Raw genomic sequence first — 22162 nt, 5'->3', positions numbered from 1 at the left:
GTTATTCAGTGTGTCCTGTGTGTGTCCTGTGTGTGTCCTGTGTGTGTGTCCTGTGTGTGTTCCTGTGCGTTGCAGCCTGCAGCGGTGTGCTGCTGTCAGGAGGCTGTCGTCATGTGATCAGCTGATGCTCGGAGTTGAAGCTGGGACGGTTCATCAGTCGGCTGCGGACGCTCAGAGCCTGGTGAGTTCCTTCTCTTCTCTAATCTGATTTATTCATTGAATTTTGGCTTCATTTAGCTCGTTACAGTAAACTTGACTGTAAATCGGATCTGATGCTCTGACAGCTGCTCTCAGCTGTGGATGATGTCATTCAGTGGCTGAAATGAGTGATGATAGACTGATGAAGGGCTCCATAAATAGTGTTTATGTTCAAATCGTAGCAGCACGGAGCAGCCGGTCAGGGTGTGGTGACCTGAGAGCAGACGAGCTGCAGACTGATGAAGGTTCAGTTCAACTCACTTCCAAAATATTAGAGAAAGATCTGGGTTAGGGTTTCCTTCAAAATAAGAAAATATGTTTACTGTAGCAAAAATAAGAAGTCAGTCTGAGGAGATGTTTCCTGGAGGTTGCTCCTCCCTTCAGGCAGTGGAGCCCTCAGGGACTCACCGAGCTTTATATTCACGAAATCATTCCTTTCAGCATCATGGAGCGAAAACTGGATCTGTCCCGCTTGACTGATGAAGAGGCCAAACACATCTGGGAGGTGATTCAGCGAGATTTTAACCTGCGCAAGAAGGAAGAGGAGAGACTCGGGTACGTCCTTCATCCATTCATTAATTTGTCTCATTGTCCTCATCTGTTTTTGTATGCTTCAAATAAAAAGTGTGGCTTCACACACACACACACAGACACAAAGACACACACAGACACACACAGGCACACACACACACAGACACACAAAGACACAGGCACACACACAGAGACACACAGAGACACAGACACACACATGGAGACACACAGAGACAGACACATGCACACAGTGACACAGACACACAGACACAGAAACAGACACACACACAGGCACACACACACGGAGACACACACAGACACATAGACACACACAGACACAGACAGACACACACAGACACACACAGGCACACACACACACACAGACACACAAAGACACAGGCACACACACAGAGACACACACAGACACATAGACACACACAGACAGACACACACACAGACACAGACACACACAGACACACACACACAGACACAGACACACACAGACACACACAGACACACACACACAGACACACACACACACAGACACACACACACACAGACACACAGACACACACACACACACAGACACACAGACACACACACAGACACACACACACAGACACACAGACACACACACACAGCAGACAGCAGCAGAATCAAGGGGAAGCCAAAATGACCCGTTACTGATCGATCAATACAGTTTTAGCTGATCAGAGTTTTAAAGAGCACATAAACAGTCTGGGCCTCGTGTGTGTGAATGTCTGAATCGTTCATGTGAAGTCTGCTGGAATTCGAAGTGTGAAAGACGTCGTTGTTTTTGCCGTCGATCATGCCGCGGTCACACGGATGAACATCAGGACGCACACAAAGAGGCTCTGTGCTCCTGCCGAGGACTTCAACTCCCATCAGCCCCGGGGGCACTCTCACACAGATGCAGAGTGGGAGAACAGCCATCAGGAGCGGGTTACGAGCTGTTCTTTCAACAATTGATAGTGACTGATGGAACATTCAGATTCTCTTTGTTCTCAGGAACTGATCCATCAGCAGCTGTTTTAATGTTCATAACAACACACACACTGTGGGCTCTTAATAATGGACACTACATGAAGCAGACAACACACACTTCATTCATGTCTCTGTTGGACCTCCCTGATTGGTCTAATCCTTCCGCAGTGAGTTGAAAACTAAGATCGAGAAGGAGGACACGAAGCGAGAGCTGCTCGGCACGCAGAGCAATGTGTCCGACTCGCTGTGCATCCGCTGCCTGCAGCCATTCAAGTTCCTGGTCAACAGCAAGCGCCAGTGCCTGGACTGCTGCATGTACACCTGCAAGTCATGCAGCCGCTACAACAAGAAGGAGCACGGCTGGGTGTGCGACAACTGCCGCATGACCAGGTGAGTCCTCCAGGTGGGCCTGGTAAGATTCAGGAGGTGTTCCTCAGGGTCTGTCCCTGCAGGACCACTGTGGTGTGTTTGTCCCCACCAACATGTCACCCATAGTTTGCTCGATGAGTCTTTCTGTGTTGGTGCCACTTACCCTGTGACATGTGTCACAGCAAGCGCTGCAGCTTGTTGTTGTTCAGTCTTTCCTGTGTCTGCTGGACTTTTGCTATCCTGTGTCCTGGTGTCCCTGAACTGTTCACTTCCCTTCCTCTGTCAGTGCCTCTCATTGGCCAATAGTTATGCCATATATACCATGCTGTACATACAACACCTCTTCTCAGAGTCTTGCATGGTGCTGCTTGTGTTTTGTATTGTTGCTCAGGGTGTTGAAGATCGGGACTGTGGGTTGGTACCATGACAATGTGAGAAACCGCTTCAAGCGCTTTGGCAGCGCAAAAGTGATGAGGTCGCTGTACAAGAGGCTGAACGGAGATGGTGAGTCGCCATTACCCAGAAAACCACAGAAGCACAGCTGTCATGCTAACAGGAAGCTTATCTGTGTGGGCAGGTGGTCGTGATGATGACACTCAGAGTATGCCGGATGTCCGCAGCCGTGAGTCTGAACACGGTTATAAAGGTTCTGTGATGTAGATGAATGTCAAGTTTCATTTGCTAAAATGTTGGCAGATATGTCATTAGCACAGGAGCCAGCTGTGGGTGCAGGGTGATGTGACTGTTGAACTGTTGGTGTTTTATAGATGCCTACAACGGTAACGAGGATGACGGCGGGGAGGTGGAGGCTCAGCGCTTCAGAATGGTAAATGAAGAACACACACTGCAGTATGCCACACACAGACATGCATTCAGTGTTTCCATTTCAGATGAGGAAGAGCAAACGTCTGCTCTCTGTTCATCCTCTGGACTTTGACTCGGAGGAATATATCCCCTATTCACGCCGACCATCGGTGCAGGTAAACACCTGAGACACCACAGTTGTCACAGCACGTCGATCCTTCGGTTCATACTCTCATCCTGTTCTGAATCGGATCTGTGTGCAGTCACTGTTTTTTCTGTGCGTTCTGCAGCAGATGCAGGAAGATCGCTGTTACAGGAACGATGTGGACTACGACTATTACAGCCATCGGATGAACCGCAGGAAGAGTCTGGACCGCTATGCCATGAGACCCGGTCAGTGCCCACAGACAGTATCATCACTCTGGCTGTGTTTGTGTGTTTGTTGGCCTGTGTCTCACCTGTGTGTGCCCTCAGAGGACTTCGGGGAGAGCCGGATGGTTCGGACTCGCTCTCTGTCTAAGATCAGCTCCTCGGTTGCTCGGCAGCAGTATGTCGACACCTCCGACGAGGACGAGTACCAGCGGTATCCTCCCATGCACCAACAACCACCGCACCGCCGAAGAAACAGCAAAGCTTCCTCGCAGGAGAACCTGGGACAAGCCCCACCCGTAAGAACAGACAGCCAATCCCCATGGATCTGTCTGAGTCACAGTGCTCACCTTCTTTACTTTTTGTAGATCAACGAACTGAATAAACGAATGTCGGCTATTGAAAGTCTGCTGAGCCGCCTGGAGGAAAAGATGACGCCTGGTGAAGAGGTAAGACATGACATGTTTTATTGTGAAATCCTGGCTTCAAACCTCTGAGTGGAAGCTGTGTCGACCTGCAGGCAGTGGCTCCATCAGGTCAGAGCGAGGAGGAGAAGCTCAGGAGGAAGCTGAGTGAGCTGGCAGGGAACCTGAGCGATAAGGGCCTGTCATCCGACGATGAGGCTGCTAAGAAGTCCTTCCCTGTGAGCAAAGGTCCGGCCACCACCAGGAACAGCGCTGCCGTTGCTCTGGAGTCCCTGAAGGACAAAGAGCTGAGCTCATCCAGTGATGAGATGCCCACCAAGGCTCAGAAGGTAGGGAGAGGGTCCAGTTCCGATGTTTGGCTCCAAAGTGAATGAAACAGCATGTGGGGACCTGGACGTTTCAGCGGCTGATGGAGATTCTGTCTCTGTAAATGTCCAGGTCCCAGACCCGATAAACTCTGACTGTCCTGCTGCATGGCTCAGCTTCCCCCCAAAAGGTTCTGTTCCAAAATAGAAGTGCTATTGTCGTTTCAGATAATTTTACAGTGAGAGTGTTTTTCGGTGTCTGATCTCAGCGGTCCTGGTCCTCATATACAGCTAGCAGCGCCCTGCAGATCGGATCACTGATGTTATGCCTGTGAGAGTGCTGCTCCTCACTAACAGGCTGCCTCCTCTGTTACAGTTAACCTGTCAGGTCGGGTCAAAGGTCGGCAGCTACCTGCCTGGATGCTCCTCTCTCTGACTCGATGCTTACAGAGCACTGTGATGGCATCCGGCCCGGTAGCTGCTGCAGGGTGGGATGTTGTTTTCCAGCTGCTAACATCTGTCCCTCTACATGGCTTTCAGAGATCAACTGCTGCCGCCCTCTGTGACCTCACCACTGAGGTCCTGAGAACCATTAATGCCACAGAAAAGGCAATGGTCGAGTACGGCCTCACAGAGCCGATCGACAGGTCCCACTTAGTAGGCACTGACGTAAAGCAGGCTGATGATGCTTTCAGGGAACTTGAGGAAAATGTAAGCTTCAAACATGAACTCCTCCTCGTACCCTAACCTCCTCATGTCTGAAGGTCGAACTAAGCCGAACCCTCTGGCTCGTCTGACGCATGACACACATGTCTGGACTGGCTTCAAACCTCCCGGCTGCTATGTGTCACAAGCAGGGCTGGTGTCTGTGGAACATCAGGGTCCAGTCCAGGTCCAGTCCAGGTCCACACTAAAGTTCTTCAGTTAAAAACAGTAGCCACTAAGTGAACAGCCAGTTTAGCTAGTTATCGTGTCTAGTGATATATTAGAGAGCAAGCTAAGCTAAGCTAAAGCTAGCTGTAAGCTGTAAGCCAGACTGCTTCCTTAGCATCGTTTACAAACATCTGGTTTAACATGGAGCGTAGCCACAGGCTAGCTGCTCTCATCCATCCAAACTGTGTTTGTTAGCTAGTCATCATGCAGCAGGCTAACGGTTTAAGACACGTCTCTGTTCGCCGTGTGGCTCCACGGGCTTCATCTGGTTTTGGATGCTGTACTGTGTGTTTCCACGGACACTCGGCCCTGTGTCCATCTTCATGTTGTTGCCAGTGACCTGATGTGCAGGCTTCCTGTCAGGTGACTGTTTGTGTGCTGTTACCTGCTCAGGTGTACATCACGGCCGGTCAGTCCTACGAGCTCGAGACCAAGCTGCGGCGCCTTGAGCAGAGCGCCAAGAATCGCTTCGGAGGAACGACGGACTCTGAGCTGTCGGAGCTGGAGGACGTGGTGGCGCTGACCGCCGCCAGGGTGCAGAGCGCGGAGAGCGAGGTAGGTGGACCGTCACAGCTCTGCTGATGTTCCTGCTCTGTCGTCACCATCTGGCTGCTTCCTGCAGGTTTCAGACATAGAGAGTAAGATTGCAGCTTTGAGCGCCACGGGGTCCAAGAAGAAGGTCAGTGTGTGAGGCGAGCCGCTCAGCGCTCTCTGTCTTCATCTGTGGTTTGATGATGACGTTGTGATTTTAACCTCTGCAGGTTTCTGGGTCTCATCAGCGGAAGAAGTCCACTCAGGAATTCGCCAGTAAGAGAGGTTTTACTTCCTGTTTCCTGTTGTTGTTGTGGTCAGTGAAGTCACGGCTGATGATCCATGTGCTGCTGTTTTGACAGAGGCTAATGGCGCTCAGCGGAAGTCCAACAACGTGTTCTGAACCTGGACTCTTCAGGCTGAATGAACACAAATGTTGAAAAAGTCTTCTGGGTTCATTTGTAAAGATAAAATCTCTACAACAAATCTAAAGTGTGTGTCTTCTATAATCAGAGGTAGAGTCTTATAAACATTCGTCATATTTAGCTTTGAGGAGTTCAAACAAAATGCAGAGATGGAATTAAACACACCTGGTTTCGGTACCAGCTCGTGTCTTCAGTGATGAGCTCACCGGGTGTTTCACCCTCAGCCTGGTGATCAGACCAAAGACCCGAACAGGAAGTCAGCGAGTCTGTGATGGTTCCAGGTGAAATGTTGATAAAAAGGAATTGAAAACATATTTTAAATCACACGTTTCACTTTTTGCTTATTCTAAATGATCATATCATGTTTACTAATATCGTTGATTGGTGGTTAATTGCAGATCAAAGTTATTGATCCTCAGTATATAACGTTGTTTCTCTGATTTATTGAATGTGGAATATTGATGAATGTTGCTTTCAATAAATTCATGTCTTCAATCAAAGTGATAGATTTGTGTTTGGATCAGATCACAGAGTGCAGAACTTCACTGCTGGTTCAGGTTTATCTCGAACACAGCAGGGCGCAGACCGGAAACAACACTACTTCCGGTGTCTTATGTTGAAGGCAGAGGCTGTAATTGTGTTTTTTCATACAAAGTGTGAACATGATCATCGTGATCAGTGCATGGTGTGACACAGATAATTCCTCACTGTTATATTTGATATCACTGAATGAGCAGCTTTTATTTTGAAGTGTGACTCCTCCACAATAAGAGCTCTCCGCGTCAGACTGCGTGTCTGGATGATGCGTTCACGGTGCGGGAGCGGCCCACCTGCAGCTCACCTGGCAGTCTGTGTGTGTCTGTGTGTGTGTGTCGGTGCCGCGGAGGGGACGGAACCGGCTCTTCCTCCGGAGCGGCTGAAGATGGCGGACCGAGCCCGCTAGGCTTTGAACCGAGAGGCTGCGCGGACTCAGCGGGAGTCTGTGGCCGTGCTCCTGCCTCGGCTGTCCGGGGGTGGCGGTGTCGGCAGCAGGCCGACTGCAGCTAGCTAAAGCGGGATGAGCGGCGGAGCAGCTCGGCCGCAGCTCTTCCGGACGTCCTTTCACCGCCGAAACGCAGCCGCAGAATCTCCGTTTTGAACGCCTCTCGGGTTTGTTCCGGGTGTCGGTGGTTCTGGACCTCAGACCCGCAGTGCTGGACTATAGGACGGATTCGAGGGCCGTCGGTAAACCTTGGGAGGATGAACTGCGGGATTCTAAAGCTGGCCGCAGCGCGTGTGTAGGAACACAACCCGGATTATTATTCTGTCCGCTCCACACGTTCCGGACCGAGGCGGGCTGTGGTGGATAGTTCTGCTCTGAACCACGGGGACATGGTTCAGAGCTACGGCCAGGAAGCGCACCAAGAACCGAGACAGGCTGACCCGGCTCAGTAGCAGCAGAGAAATCCCAGTTTCTGTTCACTTCGGGTTTTTGAGTTGGTTTGTTTTTACCCTGGTTCCGTGGGCCAGGTTCCGTGAGCCAAGTTCCGGACCTGCAAGTTCCGGAATAAAGGGTGCTTCAGAGTATAATCCCCCGAACCATGGGTACCCAGGGACCGGGCCGGAAGAGGATCCCGAACCGGGAGAAGCTGACCGCGGAGGACGATGCCCTCAACCAGATCGCACGGGAGGTAGGGATGCTCAGCAGTATTGATGGATTGATAATGGACAAAAAGTTTTGGCAGCGATAAAAGAAGAACTTTATTGATGAGGACCGTGTGAGAAACAGCAGAGCATTGATTGGCTGATTGATCGGTCAAAGTGTCCGTCTGTGTGTCGCCTACATGCTGACGCTGGAACGTGGACCTCTCCACGGTTCTGATGGCTTCATTGTTTTTGTTGTGACTCGCACACGTCATCAGAGCCGTCCAGTCAGCTGTTAGCAGGACACAGGGGCACTTTCTGTTTGGGTCCAGACCATCAGAACCTCAGGCATAATGTATGTGGACCTGTGTGTGGACCTGTCTCTGGTCCTGTGTGGACCTGTCTCTGGTCCTGTGTGTGGACCTGTCTCTGGTCCTGTGTGTGGACCTGTCTCTGGTCCTGTGTGTGGTCCTGTGTGTGGACCTGTGTGTGGACCTGTCTCTGGTCCTGTGTGTGGACCTGTCTCTGGTCCTGTGTGTGGACCTGTCTCTGGTCCTGTGGACCTGTGGCAGGGCCTCGCCCTGTGTGCAGACTGGTTTGGGGACATTCCCATGTACCTGTGTGTGGACCTGTCTCTGGTCCTGTGTGTGGTCCTGTGTGTGGACCTGTGTGTGGACCTGTCTCTGGTCCTGTGTGTGGACCTGTCTCTGGTCCTGTGTGTGGACCTGTCTCTGGTCCTGTGGACCTGTGGCAGGGCCTCGCCCTGTGTGCAGACTGGTTTGGGGACATTCCCATGTACCTGTGTGTGGACCTGTCTCTGGTCCTGTGTGTGGTCCTGTGTGTGGACCTGTCTCTGGTCCTGTGGACCTGTGTGTGGACCTGTCTCTGGTCCTGTGTGTGGTCCTGTGTGTGGACCTGTCTCTGGTCCTGTGGACCTGTGTGTGGACCTGTCTCTGGTCCTGTGGACCTGTGTGTGGACCTGTGTGTGGACCTGTCTCTGGTCCTGTGGACCTGTGGCAGGGCCTCGCCCTGTGTGCAGACTGGTTTGGGGACATTCCCATGGACCGGCTGCAGCAGTCTCTGGAATGCTGTCCCTCAGATTGTGTCATTTTAGAGCTGCTGCCACAAAGGGGCCGTTTCTCCCTCCCACTGACCTACTGGGGCCGCTGACAACAAACCCAGTGTGTGTCTGAGTGTGTGCGACCTCCATCCTTTAATCCGCTGTGGCAGCACAAACATTAATCTGCATCCATCAGTCACAACATGACACAGATCTGCTCATCCGTGCAGAAATAAGACACGTCCATGAACACGGATCAGCCTTATGCAAAACCAGGGGACAAAAACATAAGAAACATTAGTAAATGTCTCATTAACATGCCTGTCTGAAAGAAGCATATTTACAGCTTTACATGGTGATGTATGTATGTCTAAACTTTCAAGTACAGCAGAAGAAGAAACACTAAACACATTCTCACTGAGTCACGTAAAAATAAGTCAAAGGAAGTTTCATGTGTGTGATATTAGGTGCAGGGAATGTTGTTGTCATGGTGATGAAGACAAGTGGACCAGCCACATTCTTGTACATTGAGGGGGGGCGCCCTCTGCTGGAGGAACTAACAAACAAGGAATTATTTTTTTCATATTTAATATTTTTGAATCCTTTTACTGATGGATGTGGTTTCTTCCTGAGTCAGCGACGGTCCATAATGTCCCAGAGTTTAGAGCCAGCTGGACTCGTAGACTTTTGTCTCCCCCTGGATCTGCTGCTGTTCTGGACTTCTCTGTGTGTGGCCCTGTAGTGACTCACATGACTCTTTGTTGGTCAATAGTTGGTTAACAATCTGGGGGTCATGTGTGGAAATAGTTAATGACCCATTGTTATAGGTGGGGGTTAAAACCTCCTGGGACAGGACAGAGCTGCGGTCTCAGCCCCCTCCTCTGTTTACAGAGGGGGTTTTGTAGTTTTACATAGATGGTCCTCCAGACATCTGTCCTCTCTGTCCACACTGTGGACATTTTTGTCCTCAAAGGAGTGTCCGCTGCCCTGAAGGTGTGGATGATCTGCTGGATGCTGTCTCGAGAAGCTGGCTCTCTGTGCTGGGGACTGGACCCCAGTGTGTAGGTTAGAACTGTCTGTGGATGCTCCTGTCTTCCTGTGTCTGTCCCTGGATGTCTTGTCCTTGTGGTGAACCGGTTTTTGTCTCAGTAGACCTTGGTTTTTAAAAAGCGCAGTGTTTGTTGACATGACCTGGATCCACAGAGCGTCCACAGACGCTCCCTGATGAGATCAGTGCCGTATCAATGGCGGCTTTTGATCATTGTAGTGACGTGTCGCTCCATGTGTTGACAGGCAGAGGCACGGCTGGCCGCGAAGCGAGCGGCGCGAGCCGAGGCCCGGGAGATCCGGATGAAGGAGCTGGAGAGGCAACAGAAAGAGGTGAGCGGGCTTTATTTTGAAATGTGGCTGTGTGTGTGTGTGATGAGCTCAGCTGAGTGTCAGAGAGGTCAGAGGTCAGAGGTCAGCCTCAGTGAGCTCCGATTGATCGTCAGTCTCAGTGTGGTTGATCTCAGACCGGCTTCGTCTGTCTGGTGAGTCTCTTCACATTCAAATTACTTTCTAAGCCAAATTCTGATCGGTTATTAATCATAGATCGATTCGTTTTCAGCAAAAATCTGATCTGTGTGTTTTTAATTTGAGAGATCTGTTCATCCATCATTGATCAGTCAATAGAGTGAGTGATTGTCTCGTCAGTTTGTTGTGATGTCATTTTGATGGCTGGTCATTGTTGATCACACATCGTGTGCTGCGTGGTGATGGAGCTCCATCTGATCTTTAGCTGATCAGATGTATGATTGATACTTTCCTTTGTGGTCTTCACCTCTGTTATCGTCTCCTCTTCCTCCTGCAGCTGTTTCACAGCCACAAGGTACGACTAACGTTCCCTCACCTGCCTAACCCTCCACATACCTCCACCCTCCACATACAGCCCTCCCCATGTGTGTGTGTTTCACTGCTGGAGTCCCAGGCAGGTGGAGTTTACTCGCTGCAGCTCCACCTGCAGCTCCACCTGCCTGGCTGCTGGCGCCAGGAAAAAAAAAACAAACACTTAAAAAAAAAAGTTGTAATTTTTTCTCTTTGAATCAAAGTTTGTTCAACATCTTCTCCACCCCCCCCCTGCTACAGAAGTATTATGGAGTGGATAATAAGTGGGGTCACATTGAGCAGTGGATGGTAGGACTATAAGCTGCTGTCTGACCCGTGAAAGCCTCCTGTCATGTGACACTGGAGGTCAGAGGTCAAACCTGTCTGACCCCCCCCCCCCCCAGCTGCTGCAGGAGGTTTTCACATGTCAGCAGGAGGCCGCCGCTCGCCTTTGTGTCTGTGGTGCTGTTTGTTCTGCACGCGCTCAGACCGCTTCCTGCTTGCAGCCTTTACTGTGAACGTACTTGAGTTTAAACTGTTGTTGTTATTTTTCATTAGTTCATTTGATTCTTCTCTTATTTGCTGCTTTGTGCATGAATTTTATTTTAGAGGCACAGAGCAGTGTTTCCCTCAGCACGTCTTCCAGGCTCCTGCATAGCTGCTTGTGTTTAGTCCCTGCTCCTTGTCTGTCAGGTGCCTCCTCTGTGTGTGTTTCTTCTGCTGCTCTGTAACTTGTGTCTTCTTCGGTGCCACTCAGGAGGACAGTGAGCGCTACGCTCGTCACTCGCGGAGACACGCTTCGGTCTGTACCTCCTCTTCTGCTTCAGTGTGTCTGTGTTCTGTTCTGAGTAGAACTTACTCGCAGTGTTCTGTAGTGAGCTGAATTCTGAAGGTGGATCATCCTGAATGCTGTGATGATCCGTGTTTAAGTCAGAAATCAGTTTGTGTGACAGAACCCCTGAGTCTGTGTCGGGTTGCGGGAGCTCTGTGATGTCCTGTTTTGTGCGGCTCTGTTGTTAACATGTGTGCTTGTTTGTAGATCTCAGACGATGAGGAGAGGATGTCCGTGGGCAGTCGCGGCAGCCTCAGGGTGAGTCATTACAACATTAGAGCTGCAGTTTGCCAGCTCACCAGCAGGTGTCACGTCCCCTGCATGCTGGACTTTTAAAGTCTCAGAACTGTCTGCCAGGGCTAACATGGGGGGGTGGTCAAAGTTTGAAGACCTGCATGTGGTCCCTGATCAATAACAGCTGCAGGCCTTATGATCAGACTGAATGAATCAATCTTCTAATCGTCTTATGTATTGATCGCTCTGGTTCTTTTTTTTCCAGCCCGATCTTCCTCGGTGTGTCGGTTACCGGGTCGGTCTCTAGCATCACTTGTTGTTGTTGTTATGTCTAGATCAGTAGATCAGTACGTGGTGCAATAGAATTTGATTAACCCCTGTCAGTAATGACCTAAAGCGTTTGAAATTGATCATTTTTCTGGTCTCATGTTTGGACCCACATTTAGTCACACTTAAGATTGATCAGCTGATTGGGTCAAATCAATCACTTTGATCAGTTTCCTGCTGACTAACCCTTGTCTTCCTCCTCCTCTCTGTTCTCCTTTTGTCTTCCTCCCTAACTAGCCTTCAGACTACAGTGGGTTTTTGGGTTCTGGTTCTCGGGCCTCCTCCAGGGCGAGTTCCGCTCGGGCGAGCCCAGTGGTGAGCTCTGGTCTGTGTGTGTGTTTATTGTTAAATCTGGGTCACCTGCTGGTAGTTCCTCAGGTGAACATCATCGTCAGTGGCTCAGCTGCTGCACCCAGTGTCTCAGGATAAATGCAGACATTGTGGTAACGTGCATCCGTTCACTACGTGTGTGTGTTTGTGTGCAGGTCGAGGACAGAACTGACTTCCTTGACAAAGTAAGTCCATCTTATTTTATTGAACGATCTGTTTATTCTTTTATTATAAATTCAAAGTGTAATCTGTAATTTTTTAGAATTGTTTAATTTCATTTAATATTGTCTTTGTGTCTCAGGGTTCCCGGACGGCCTCCACACTGTCAGCCGCCACACTGGCCTCGCTGGGTGGAGCCTCGTCTCGCAGGGGGAGCTGTGACACGTCATTCTCCGTGGAAACGGAGGCATCGATCCGAGAAATGAAGGTACAGCTTTAACCCTTCCAGTTCTGCTAATCATTTCTGTACTGATCTGCCCTCAGGGGTCCTTGTCTGTGATAATAATTGATAACTGACGTCTTGATCAGGACTCCCTGGCAGAGTCGGATGAGAAGTACCGTAAAGCGATGGTTTCTAATGCACAGCTGCACAATGAGAAGTCAGCTCTGATGTATCAGGTGGACACTCTAAAGGAGGAGCTGAGCGACATGGAGGAGCTGCTGTGGGAGACACGGCGCCACTACAATGACAAGACCAAGGTCACATGATCGACGCCCTGCTGTCATCAATATTGTTATTTTGGAAACACATTAGAAGTGTTGCTGCCTCCTGTGCTGTGTTTCAGGAGTTTGAGCGAGAGCGCCAGGCGCACAGTGTTCTGCAGTTCCAGTTCACAGAGATGAAGGAGACTCTGAGACACACGGAGGAGCTGCTGACGGTCAGTTCAACCACCAACCATTACTCGTGTAACTGTGTGAGCAGAGCAGGTGTTTGTCCTTGGAGAGGTGGACATCTTTAAAACAGCCCAAACTAACATCCAGTACTCTGCTTCTTCCTGCTAACCTTTGCTAACCTCTGCTGGTCTGCGCTGGACAGGAAGTGTCCGATCTGCGTCTAAAGAGCAGCAGTTATTGTCAGGAGGTCTCTGACCTGCAGGAAGCTCTGCAGTGGAAGGAGAAGAAGATTGGGGTATGGTACAGAGTGTAAAGGTCTCCAGAGGCAGAACTGGGCTTTGAAACTGGGTCATCAGCTGGTTCAGAACCTTCAGGTCACCGTGAAGCACCTTGAGACAATTCTGACTGTAAGAAGCGCAATATAATTAAAATTCAATTGAACTGAAGGCTTCTGTCATTAAGCGGGTCAGAATGAAGAAGCTCATTTCTGCCTCTTTCTGTTCTTTCTGATGTGCTTTGTCAGCACTTCACTTCACTAACTCCTCCTACTCTTCCTCCCCCTTGGCTGCCTCGCTCAGGCGTTAGAGCGACAGAGAGAAATTTCTGACATCGTTAGGATCGAACGCAACCAGCTCAGAGATGAGGTAGTCAGGCTGCGAGATGCCCTGAAGGTATTCAGATGAGGAGACGGTGGTTTGTGAAACAACGGTTATGGAACAAAAAATAATTTCTTCATTCTCCCTAACGCAGGTTCATGGAGTCATCATCTCCTCTGATGTCACCACCAACGGGGACACAGGACAGGACGGAGCCGAGAGTGATGTCAGCGCAGAGTCTGTCACCCATTTGGCTCAGGAGGGGGGCAGAGAGAGCATGCTGGGTAGGAACAATGACACTGAGGACAGCTGTGCTTAACTGCATGAAGTGCATGTTTGTCTAAACCTGAGCATGACTGTTTGATTGACTTCAATCATGTTAGGGTGCCAAAGTTCCAGTCTTTAACAGCACGTGCTGTGGGAGATCACACCAGGAAACCCTCTTTAATCCCTCTGTGATCCACACCTTCCTCCATCTGTCCACACCTTAGTCTGTTTCTCTAACCTGTGCTTCATCCTCCTGCAGAGAGCAGCAAAGACAACAGGAGGTTCCATCGTTGGACGGTTTACAAGCGTTCGGGGTCACTGAACGAGCAAACTTTTAAAGAAGTGAAGGAGGCAGACAGACAGACCCGAGAAAGACCTCATGTGACTGAAAAACACCCAAAGGGGAACAAACAACCGGCAACCAAAGGAAGTGAAATGGATCCCCCTGGGAGCCCTCGGACCCAGCAGCACAGACTCCGAAGTGGGCAAGCAAAAAAAAAGCCGATGAAGAAATCCGGAGGAGGGTGTGCTTTGGCAGAGGCGGAGCAGGAGTACTGTAAAGTAATAGGGAAACCCAAACAAGGTCAGACACACACAGGAAGATACGAGCAGCTGGCTTCTCCTTTTAGCACAGCTGCCAACAAAAGAGTCCTTAAATCCAGACTAGTGCCACCTCGACCTGCTAAAGACATCCTCCTGGAGAACAGAGCCTTTGTGAGTTTACTGGTGGCAAAGAAACACTCTGTGTCCAAACAGAGGCAAAATGTTTCAGCAAGAAACCACGTGTCTGCTGTGGACCATGATTCAGAGACCTCAGAGATCACATCAGAGAAATGTGACCTTATGAGATGTTTGGAAGAGATGGTTGTTCCTGATTCTCCTGTGTGTGTGGAAGGCAAGAACACACCAGGAAGTGGGCATGAGACTGCAGGATGGACCTCATATGAGGATGGCGCTTCCAGGAGTAAGTCTGATTCTTCTGGTTGTTCTGAAGATCCAAGCTTTGCAACCAGACAGAAGTCCACTGAGGATCAGTTTCCTCTCTGTCCAGCAGATGTCGATGTGCCAGGAAGACCTGAGGACCGCAAACACTGGATTTCAGAGAATAATGATGATAAAGAATCAATGAACCTTCACACGATGGACCATAGACTGGCTGCAGAGGATGAAACACATTTAATGAATCTACCAGAACCAAGTAAAGCCACCAAAGATCCTGAACATGTAAACATGAGTATAGCTGACCATGAACCGTCCACTGCTGTAACCAGCTGCTGTGAGGAGTTTGTTTTTATTGACTCATACTTTGCTGAACCTGTGGTCAGCACAGCAGAGGAGTCCAGGTCAGATGTAGGCGTGCTGGACTCATCAACACGTCCAGAGAGACGTGACAGGATTGGTGCTATGAAGGCCAGAAGAAACCAAAGAGCGCAGGTGTGGAGGAGTCGGAGCTGTCTTTTAGTTCCTGCTGAAGATTCAAAGGAGCTGAAACGCAGTCGAGCATTATCTGCAAACGCTGCTGTGGCCCAGAGTTCAAAGGTCAGGCGGCTCATCAAAGCCACAGCTGAAGAAATCAAGAATATGGTGGTTCCAGAGTTGGCAGTGATGAGATTTCAAGATGGAAGACAGACGGGGGAATCATCGGGGTTAGATGCAGACTTCCTGGAGGAATGGATGGCTGCAGACATGGACAGCTGTGAGGAGGTTGAAGAGGACCTGGCTTTGCATCAAGAAAGCGGACCGGTTATCCTTGAAGGCGTGGAAGTCATTGAGTGGCGAGCAGCATGAGAGGGTGGAGGAGGTTCAGTTTGGAGGGAAAATGAATGAATGTCCAGCAAAGGCACCAGTTCCTGTAAACTGTTGATGTATTGATTGTCTTTTATGGTTTATATTCATAGTTAGGATTTATAATCAATGGCTGTAATCAGAAATGAGTTTTCTGTCATCTAAAAAATAAAATAATGATGACCCAGCTTCAGAGATGAAGTTTGTTTTAACCTCAGTTCACCTAACACTTCAGACTTTCAGCCAACAGGGGGCAGCAAATAGTTTGCGTCCTGTGTGTAATGCAGCCAGGCTGAAGGAGCTTTGGTCAGACTTATGGACGCTGTCATCTTTGACCGTCAGAGTGTTTTTCTGTTTCAGAGCTGCGACTGAAGAAACTGTTCGAGGAGAGAGAAGGTTTACAGGATCAGGTGAGACCACAGACATCTGTCTTCGTCGGTCTTCATCATTAAACGTTAACATGAGCCTCAGTTGATGAATGTGTGAACAGGTGAGGTTGCTGAAGTCTCAGCTGGACCAGAGACAGAAGAATGGGACGGACACCATCCAAAATCCAGACCAGGACAGCCTGGAGAATGGGACGGACACTCACCTGTTAGACTTGCAGCGTCAGTCTGCCTGAGTTCATTCATTCATTCATTCATTCAAGTAACTATTCAAACGATGTTGATGAGTTTTTCTCATTCTTTCTCTCCAGGAGATGCCAACCGGCAGATCAGTGACCTGAAGTTCAAACTAGTCAAATCTGAACAGGAAGTCGCCGCTCTGGAACAGAACGTGAGTGCAGTCTGTCTGTGACGCCAAGACTTTGAGGAACAGTCTAAACACTAGCTGTGTGTCTCAGGTCCTACGTCTGGAGGGTCAGGTGACTCGCTACAAGTCTGCCTCAGAGAACGCGGAGAAGGTTGAAGACGAGTTAAAGGTGGAGAAGAGGAAGCTCCAAAGAGAGGTGTGGAGGTGTGGCGCCACTTTGTGTCTCAGATTTGACCGTTTGTGTTTCTGAACACAGTGATGTGTTTTTATTTGTCTCCAGCTCCGCTCGGCTCTGGACCGGATCGAAGAACTGGAGGCCAATAACAGCCGCCTGTCCAAGCGCCTGGAGAAGATGAAAGCCAATCGGAATGCACTCCTGGCCCAGCAGTGACACCACATCATCATCTTCATCATCATCGCCTGACAATCACAGCTCAGCAGCAGAAGGGTGGAGACAGCGAGGCAGCTGAAGTGATCACAGCCCCGCACACAGGAAGTGTCTGCATGAAGATCTATTCACAAAAAGAAGCCCCACCCCCAAAACACACAGAGCCAATGGACCAGTTAGATTTTTTTTTCTTTTCCTAGTTAGCGCCTCTTCAGTTTAGTCTAAGGGTGATGGGTTAGGAAGGTTTCGGGGCGTGTGTTTCAATCTTTGAAGCATTGATGACTTTATGATCCTTGTTCTTGTTTACATAGTATTTGTGTTGGACATGTGACATGCTGCCGTGACAGTCTGGGAGGTGGGACCGGAGCCCACGGGTAACAAAAAGCAGATTTTTCTCTGAATGTGAAGAGACTGGAATTGATGAAGAGTCCGTCTCCATCACATTGATCAGTAAACGATCATCAAATGCTTCTCTTATCGAGCAGGCGGATCGGCGGATCCGTCGCTTCCTGACTTGAAGAACTTCGTCTGTTTGAATGTACACGTCAATCAAAACTGTTTGTCCTCAGCTGATGAAGACCGTGCAATATATCATCTGTCTTCATGTATTTTACTGTCTGTCCTATTGATTAGGATGTGGGCTATGGGTATGTTGGTATGATCAATGGGTTTATTGATCAGTGTGATAGGTCTTTGAAGCACTACATTAAACTCATTTATTCAGCGCAGTCACTGCTTTAAATCTTTACCCTGACAGCTAATAACCGGATGATTCATGAGGTATTATTAACAATCAATAATCATTGAAAATAATCATTTGTCATTATGTCGACCTCTCATAAGAACACCCTCTTCATGGAGCAAAGGAAGCTCAAGTGGCGAGGAGGCGGAGCTTTGAGTGTCTTCTGGTGATTTTAATCCAAGCAGCAGGTGGTGCAGTTAGCTCTGGTGGCGCCGAGTGTTTTTATCAGTATCGTGCTAATGTGTCAAATTAATATTGATATTTCAATATAAATAATATTGTATTAACAAGAGAATTTTGGAAGTTTTTTTTAACTAACAATGGAAACAGCACACTTACAATGAATGTGTGCTGCAGTAAAGTAAGGACTAAATCATTTTATATAATAATAATTAATCATATTTTATTCAGTCATCTCTGAATATTTGGCTTTTTATGTTGGTCTTTGTGTAGTTTTCAGTACTAAACATCCGGGCTTCTCTGCAGCCAGTCTAAAGTTAGCTGGGACACAAACAGGACCGAGCTGATCTGAAGCGGTTCCCTCAGTCTGGGCACGAGAGCACAGATCGTACCCTGTTTAGTGCATCAGGTCCTGGCCCTCCTCTGCACCTGCAGCCAGAACCACTGTGAGGACTCAGGTGGGTGGGCGCTTGATTTCACTCAGGCTTATTGGAGTTGTGTTTGTCTGACATCATGTTGTGTTAAATAAAGTTTGTCAGTAGAGGAGGAGGAGGAGGACGCTTCTTCCTCAGAGTGCCTGGTGATGTTTGCCTGTTTCTTGGTTACGGATTCTGAGCTGCACATGCTCAGACTGTCAATGAGTCTGCTCAGGATAGACACAATTAGAACAGTACTCCTCGCTCAGCCACTGCTTCCTCCTCCTCTTCTTCCTCCATTCTCTTCTTGATCGATTCATTGTTTAATGACTACTCCTCCTAGGTCAGCCCCTGTGATCTTAGCATGACCTCCTGGAGAAGGTGTCTGCTGGCCATTCTCCTGGCCTGGATCTTCCTCTTCTTGTCTCTGCTCTGTCACTACTTGGACCTCAGATTTGCCCTGCATCCTTGGACCAGGTCTGCTGCAAAGTCCCGACTCAACTGGATTGAAACCCGCCACCTGGCATCTGTTGTGCAGTGGCCGATCAGGAGCAAAACCTTGAGACCTGCTGGAATCGCAGAGGACTGGAGGAAGAGGTCTCAGAATTTCTACAGGAGGCAGTCTTTGGAAGTACTGCAGAGGCTCTGGGCCGGTAACCTGACTGTGCAGATGTTAAGTCCTCGCCTGCAAAAGGTCCTGAAGGTCCAGCTGAGCTCCAACAAACACCAGGTGGTGTACCAGGGCCCTAGAGGCCCCCCCAGGTCTCAGTCACAGCTGTACTGTGATCTGAAAAGGAGGACCAGGATCCGGACTGTAGATGGGACCGAGGAGCCCTTTTTCAGTCTGGGTTGGAAGCGCCTGGTGCCGTCACTGACCCTGCAGCAACTCTGGACCAGCCGGTTTAAAACCTGTGCCGTGGTGACATCAGCAGGGGCCGTCCTGAACTCCTCGCTGGGGGCCGAGATCGGTGAGAACACGTCCACATCCCAGAGCTGTGTCCACTCCGCCTCCCTCAGGCGTTATGGTGAACTAATCATACATATCCTCCTGTTGCACTTAGACTCCCATGATGCAGTTCTGCGCTTTAACAGCGCCCCCACCAGAGGCTTTGAGAGAGATGTTGGCAACAAGACAACGGTACGCATCGTCAACTCCCAGGTACAGACTTCCAGACTCCTCATCTTGAATTATTGTTCACCCATTGTCTTCTTCTTCATTGGTTTTGCTTTTCTCTGCTCAGATCGTGTCGCAGCCCAAGCATCACTTCAGCAACAGCGCTTTGTTTCGGGACGTCACTCTGCTGGCCTGGGATCCGGCTTCGTACTCTGCCAACCTTACCGAGGTAGCATGCCTGAACATGGCTGAGCCTCCAGCCGCTTTCTCTGGATTAATCTTAAACACTTTCCTGTCTCCCTGCAGTGGTTCCAGAAGCCGGACTTTGATCTGTTCTCACCATACATTGAGTTGCGCCGCCTCAGACCTGAGCAGCCATTTTACATCCTCCATCCAGAGTTCATCTGGTCTCTGTGGGACCTGATTCAGAACAACACCTCAGACCGAATCCAGCCAAACCCCCCCTCATCCGGGTTCATAGGTCACTAATGGAGCGTACTCAGAAAAAACCAAAGCACTTTCAACAGGAAGTGGTTTTCCTCTCTGATCCTGTGTTTCTCTGTTTAGGCATCATGTTGATGATGTCACTGTGTCATGAGGTCAGCGTGTATGAGTTCATCCCATCGCTTCGTCGTACCGATCTGTGCCACTATCACGAACGTTACCACGACGCCGCCTGCACGCTGGGCGCCTATCACCCCCTGCTGTATGAGAAGCTGCTGGTCCAGAGGATGAACCAGGGGAGCCAAGCCGAGCTCCAAACCAAGGGCAAAGTCACTCTGAGGGGGCTGAGTAGTGTCCAGTGCAGGGCCTGGGCCAGCGCTGCTGACTATGCTGCCTTCAAGGGCAGCTGGAAGGATTCACAGCAGGTTGGACTTGTACAGGCTAACATCTGACTGACTGATTGATTGATTGATTGATTGATTGATTGATTGATTGAAGAACACTAACAGATAACAAGTCTTCAGTGAGGACATTAACAGTACAGCAGCAGTCTGAGGTTCTGGTTCCAGTGGCTGAATGGTCCTTTCTCAGTTTTACTCATGACTTTGGGTGAACTGCAGTTCCAACCCGTGATGTTTTACTTCCTGAAAATGTAGATGTCAGTCATGAACTACAAGTTTTAAAGAATGTTAGCATAGTGGCTATCAGGCATGCTAATATAATAGGTGGGGCTTTAAGTCTTTGGAGCGCTGCAGACACACCTGAGCTGCTGTTAGCAGGAGCCGTGTCTCCACAGGTTCTGATCCACAGTTTCACTGTGATCAAGAAAAGAAATGGCAGAATTACCTCTAGTGTCGTTTTTGTAAGTAGTCATTTCAATTTGAACTAAAACGACATTTTAAAACTCAGTTTGATTCAAAACAATACAATAAAAACTCTATGTATATTGAACACTTTGTTTTTGATTGTATTAACACTGTAAAATGGTCTGAGGGTCACATTTTTACAAACACTGTGATGCTTTTGTCACAGCACTCTGAATGCCTGATGAAACCAGCTCTGTTTTATATCATCATTCAAAAACCACCCGACTTTAAAACAAAGAGAATCCATCAACAGCAGAAATAATTACAGACTGAGACGTGTCTCAGAATGAGGACGATGTCCCCTAACTGTCCATACAGCGTTTCTTATGAAGATACAGAGAGTCATACACCCAGAGCCATCTGACACACTCCATGTCTTCCTGTCCTGATGATAACGTCCTCTTTTGTTCTCCTTTGTTGAACACTGACCTCCTTAACAGTCAAGAACACACACACACACTCACAGAGCTGAAGTTTGTCCATGGACGAGTGAATTTTAAAACCCCGTGACACTGGTTGCAGGAGAAGCTTTGTCCCTGCAGCAAGCAGAGACCGGCTGTTGTAAGAGATCAGGCATCAGCACAGATATCTCCGGTTCTTCTCTCTGCTTGGACTGTGGACAGACACTCCACCGCATCATCGGTGCTGTTACACAGTGTGCTCTTCAGCATGAAACGCTGAGATGAACAGGTTCTCCACAGGATGGCCGAGTTTTGGACCCAGACATCAGAGTACCTGCTGGACGAGGTCAGTTTGACTCGGTGGCCGGTGCTGAAGCTGGAGGAGTTTCAGGTCATCTTGGTTTGTTTGGAGTTCTAAGCTGTGAAGGAGAAAGCTGTTGGAGGATTTATGACTTTGTCTTGGCTGTCGTGGCTGTTTTTCTAAGATACTGAGGCTCTGCTAGAGAAAACATTTGGTTTCCAGGCCTTGTGCTTTCCTTCCTTCTTTTTGTTGATGAAGATTCTCAGTCATCCAGGTCATCATACGTAGAGAAGATTGAAGCAAGGCGTAGAGTAGAGTAGAGTTTTTTTTGAAGACGTTTTGCTGCTCATCCAAGCAGCTTCATCAGTTCTAACTGCTGCAAACTAACAAAGAGATGTGTGATCACAGTGAGTTACACAGGCCTGATGGCCACCTGAGATACAAGCACCTGTGTGGTGGTGCTCCGAGTCGGCCTCCGATGGGTGCTCCTGTCATCGAGTGTTTCTGAATATTGAAGGTTAAATGTTTGTGCAGAGACATGGATCCTGAACCTTGCAGTAGCGCTCACGCGTCCCCAGAAGACCCTGAAGTTTAACACAATAGCAGTAGCTGAGCGCTTGATAAACACAAGGCGGATATCCAGGAAGGGATCAGATAGATGATCTGGGACCCGGGCCCACCTGAAGGTCTGTCAGTGTTGGCAGAGCATGGCAGCTTTTCCCTGTTTTGAACAATGTTAGGGTGAGGGGTTCACTTCCTGCTGGGACCTCATGACGCTCCTCAGCTCATTCCATCTCTATCCAGGTTTTTCCAAATGACTGCTCTATTGTCCCAAAAAGGAAGAAGGTAATTAAAGCAGGGGCGAGGGCGGCAGCGCCGGCTCTTTCATGTTCTGGTGTTTTTAGATC

The 22162-nt window shown here is 49.1% G+C and overlaps 3 protein-coding genes across 16 annotated transcripts; all 3 read left to right on the top strand.

Annotated features, from left to right (window-relative positions):
- On the top strand, nt 1–6276 carry mlpha (melanophilin a). 5 transcript variants are annotated; one of them, XM_028399286.1, is made up of 16 exons: nt 1–181; nt 640–753; nt 1903–2124; nt 2495–2607; nt 2681–2725; nt 2871–2929; nt 2994–3083; nt 3198–3300; nt 3382–3575; nt 3645–3725; nt 3797–4030; nt 4547–4717; nt 5333–5494; nt 5562–5618; nt 5701–5746; nt 5833–6276. In XM_028399286.1, exons 2-16 carry the CDS (start codon nt 644–646, stop codon nt 5871–5873), a joined length of 1728 nt encoding a protein of 575 aa, XP_028255087.1. In that variant the 5' UTR covers nt 1–181; nt 640–643; the 3' UTR covers nt 5874–6276. The 5 variants fall into 5 exon arrangements, with proteins under 5 accessions (XP_028255087.1, XP_028255086.1, XP_028255084.1 ...); XM_028399285.1 differs by having other exon boundaries at nt 2681–2749; nt 3201–3300; XM_028399283.1 differs by having other exon boundaries at nt 2681–2749.
- A 395-nt stretch (nt 6277–6671) lies between these two features.
- Nucleotides 6672–17513, top strand: lrrfip1b (leucine rich repeat (in FLII) interacting protein 1b). Of its 10 annotated transcripts, XM_028397703.1 has the most exons (19): nt 6672–7565; nt 9872–9958; nt 10431–10448; nt 10706–10753; nt 11202–11246; nt 11484–11534; nt 12075–12152; nt 12323–12352; nt 12469–12594; nt 12696–12866; nt 12953–13045; nt 13204–13296; nt 13580–13672; nt 13752–13881; nt 16010–16059; nt 16140–16257; nt 16347–16426; nt 16494–16598; nt 16683–17513. In XM_028397703.1, exons 1-19 carry the CDS (start codon nt 7476–7478, stop codon nt 16791–16793), a joined length of 1617 nt encoding a protein of 538 aa, XP_028253504.1. In that variant the 5' UTR covers nt 6672–7475; the 3' UTR covers nt 16794–17513. The 10 variants fall into 10 exon arrangements, with proteins under 10 accessions (XP_028253504.1, XP_028253425.1, XP_028253435.1 ...); XM_028397624.1 differs by lacking the exons at nt 16010–16059; nt 16140–16257; nt 16347–16426; nt 16494–16598; nt 16683–17513 and adding an exon at nt 14124–15980; XM_028397634.1 differs by lacking the exons at nt 10706–10753; nt 16010–16059; nt 16140–16257; ... (1 more) ...; nt 16494–16598; nt 16683–17513 and adding an exon at nt 14124–15980.
- A 530-nt stretch (nt 17514–18043) lies between these two features.
- On the top strand, nt 18044–20390 carry LOC114431607 (beta-galactoside alpha-2,6-sialyltransferase 2-like). The gene is made up of 6 exons (XM_028399161.1): nt 18044–18170; nt 18472–19096; nt 19190–19287; nt 19370–19471; nt 19549–19723; nt 19810–20390. The coding sequence occupies exons 2-6, from the start codon at nt 18493–18495 to the stop codon at nt 20136–20138; spliced, it is 1308 nt and encodes a 435-aa protein (XP_028254962.1). The 5' UTR covers nt 18044–18170; nt 18472–18492; the 3' UTR covers nt 20139–20390.
- Nucleotides 20391–22162: the final 1772 nt, after the last annotated feature.

The sequence above is a fragment of the Parambassis ranga genome, chromosome 2 (genome assembly GCF_900634625.1).
Source record: "Parambassis ranga chromosome 2, fParRan2.1, whole genome shotgun sequence".
NCBI lineage: Eukaryota > Metazoa > Chordata > Actinopteri > Ambassidae > Parambassis > Parambassis ranga.
Note: the sequence above shows the minus strand (reverse complement) of the source record. Positions and strands in the feature narration are given on the sequence as shown.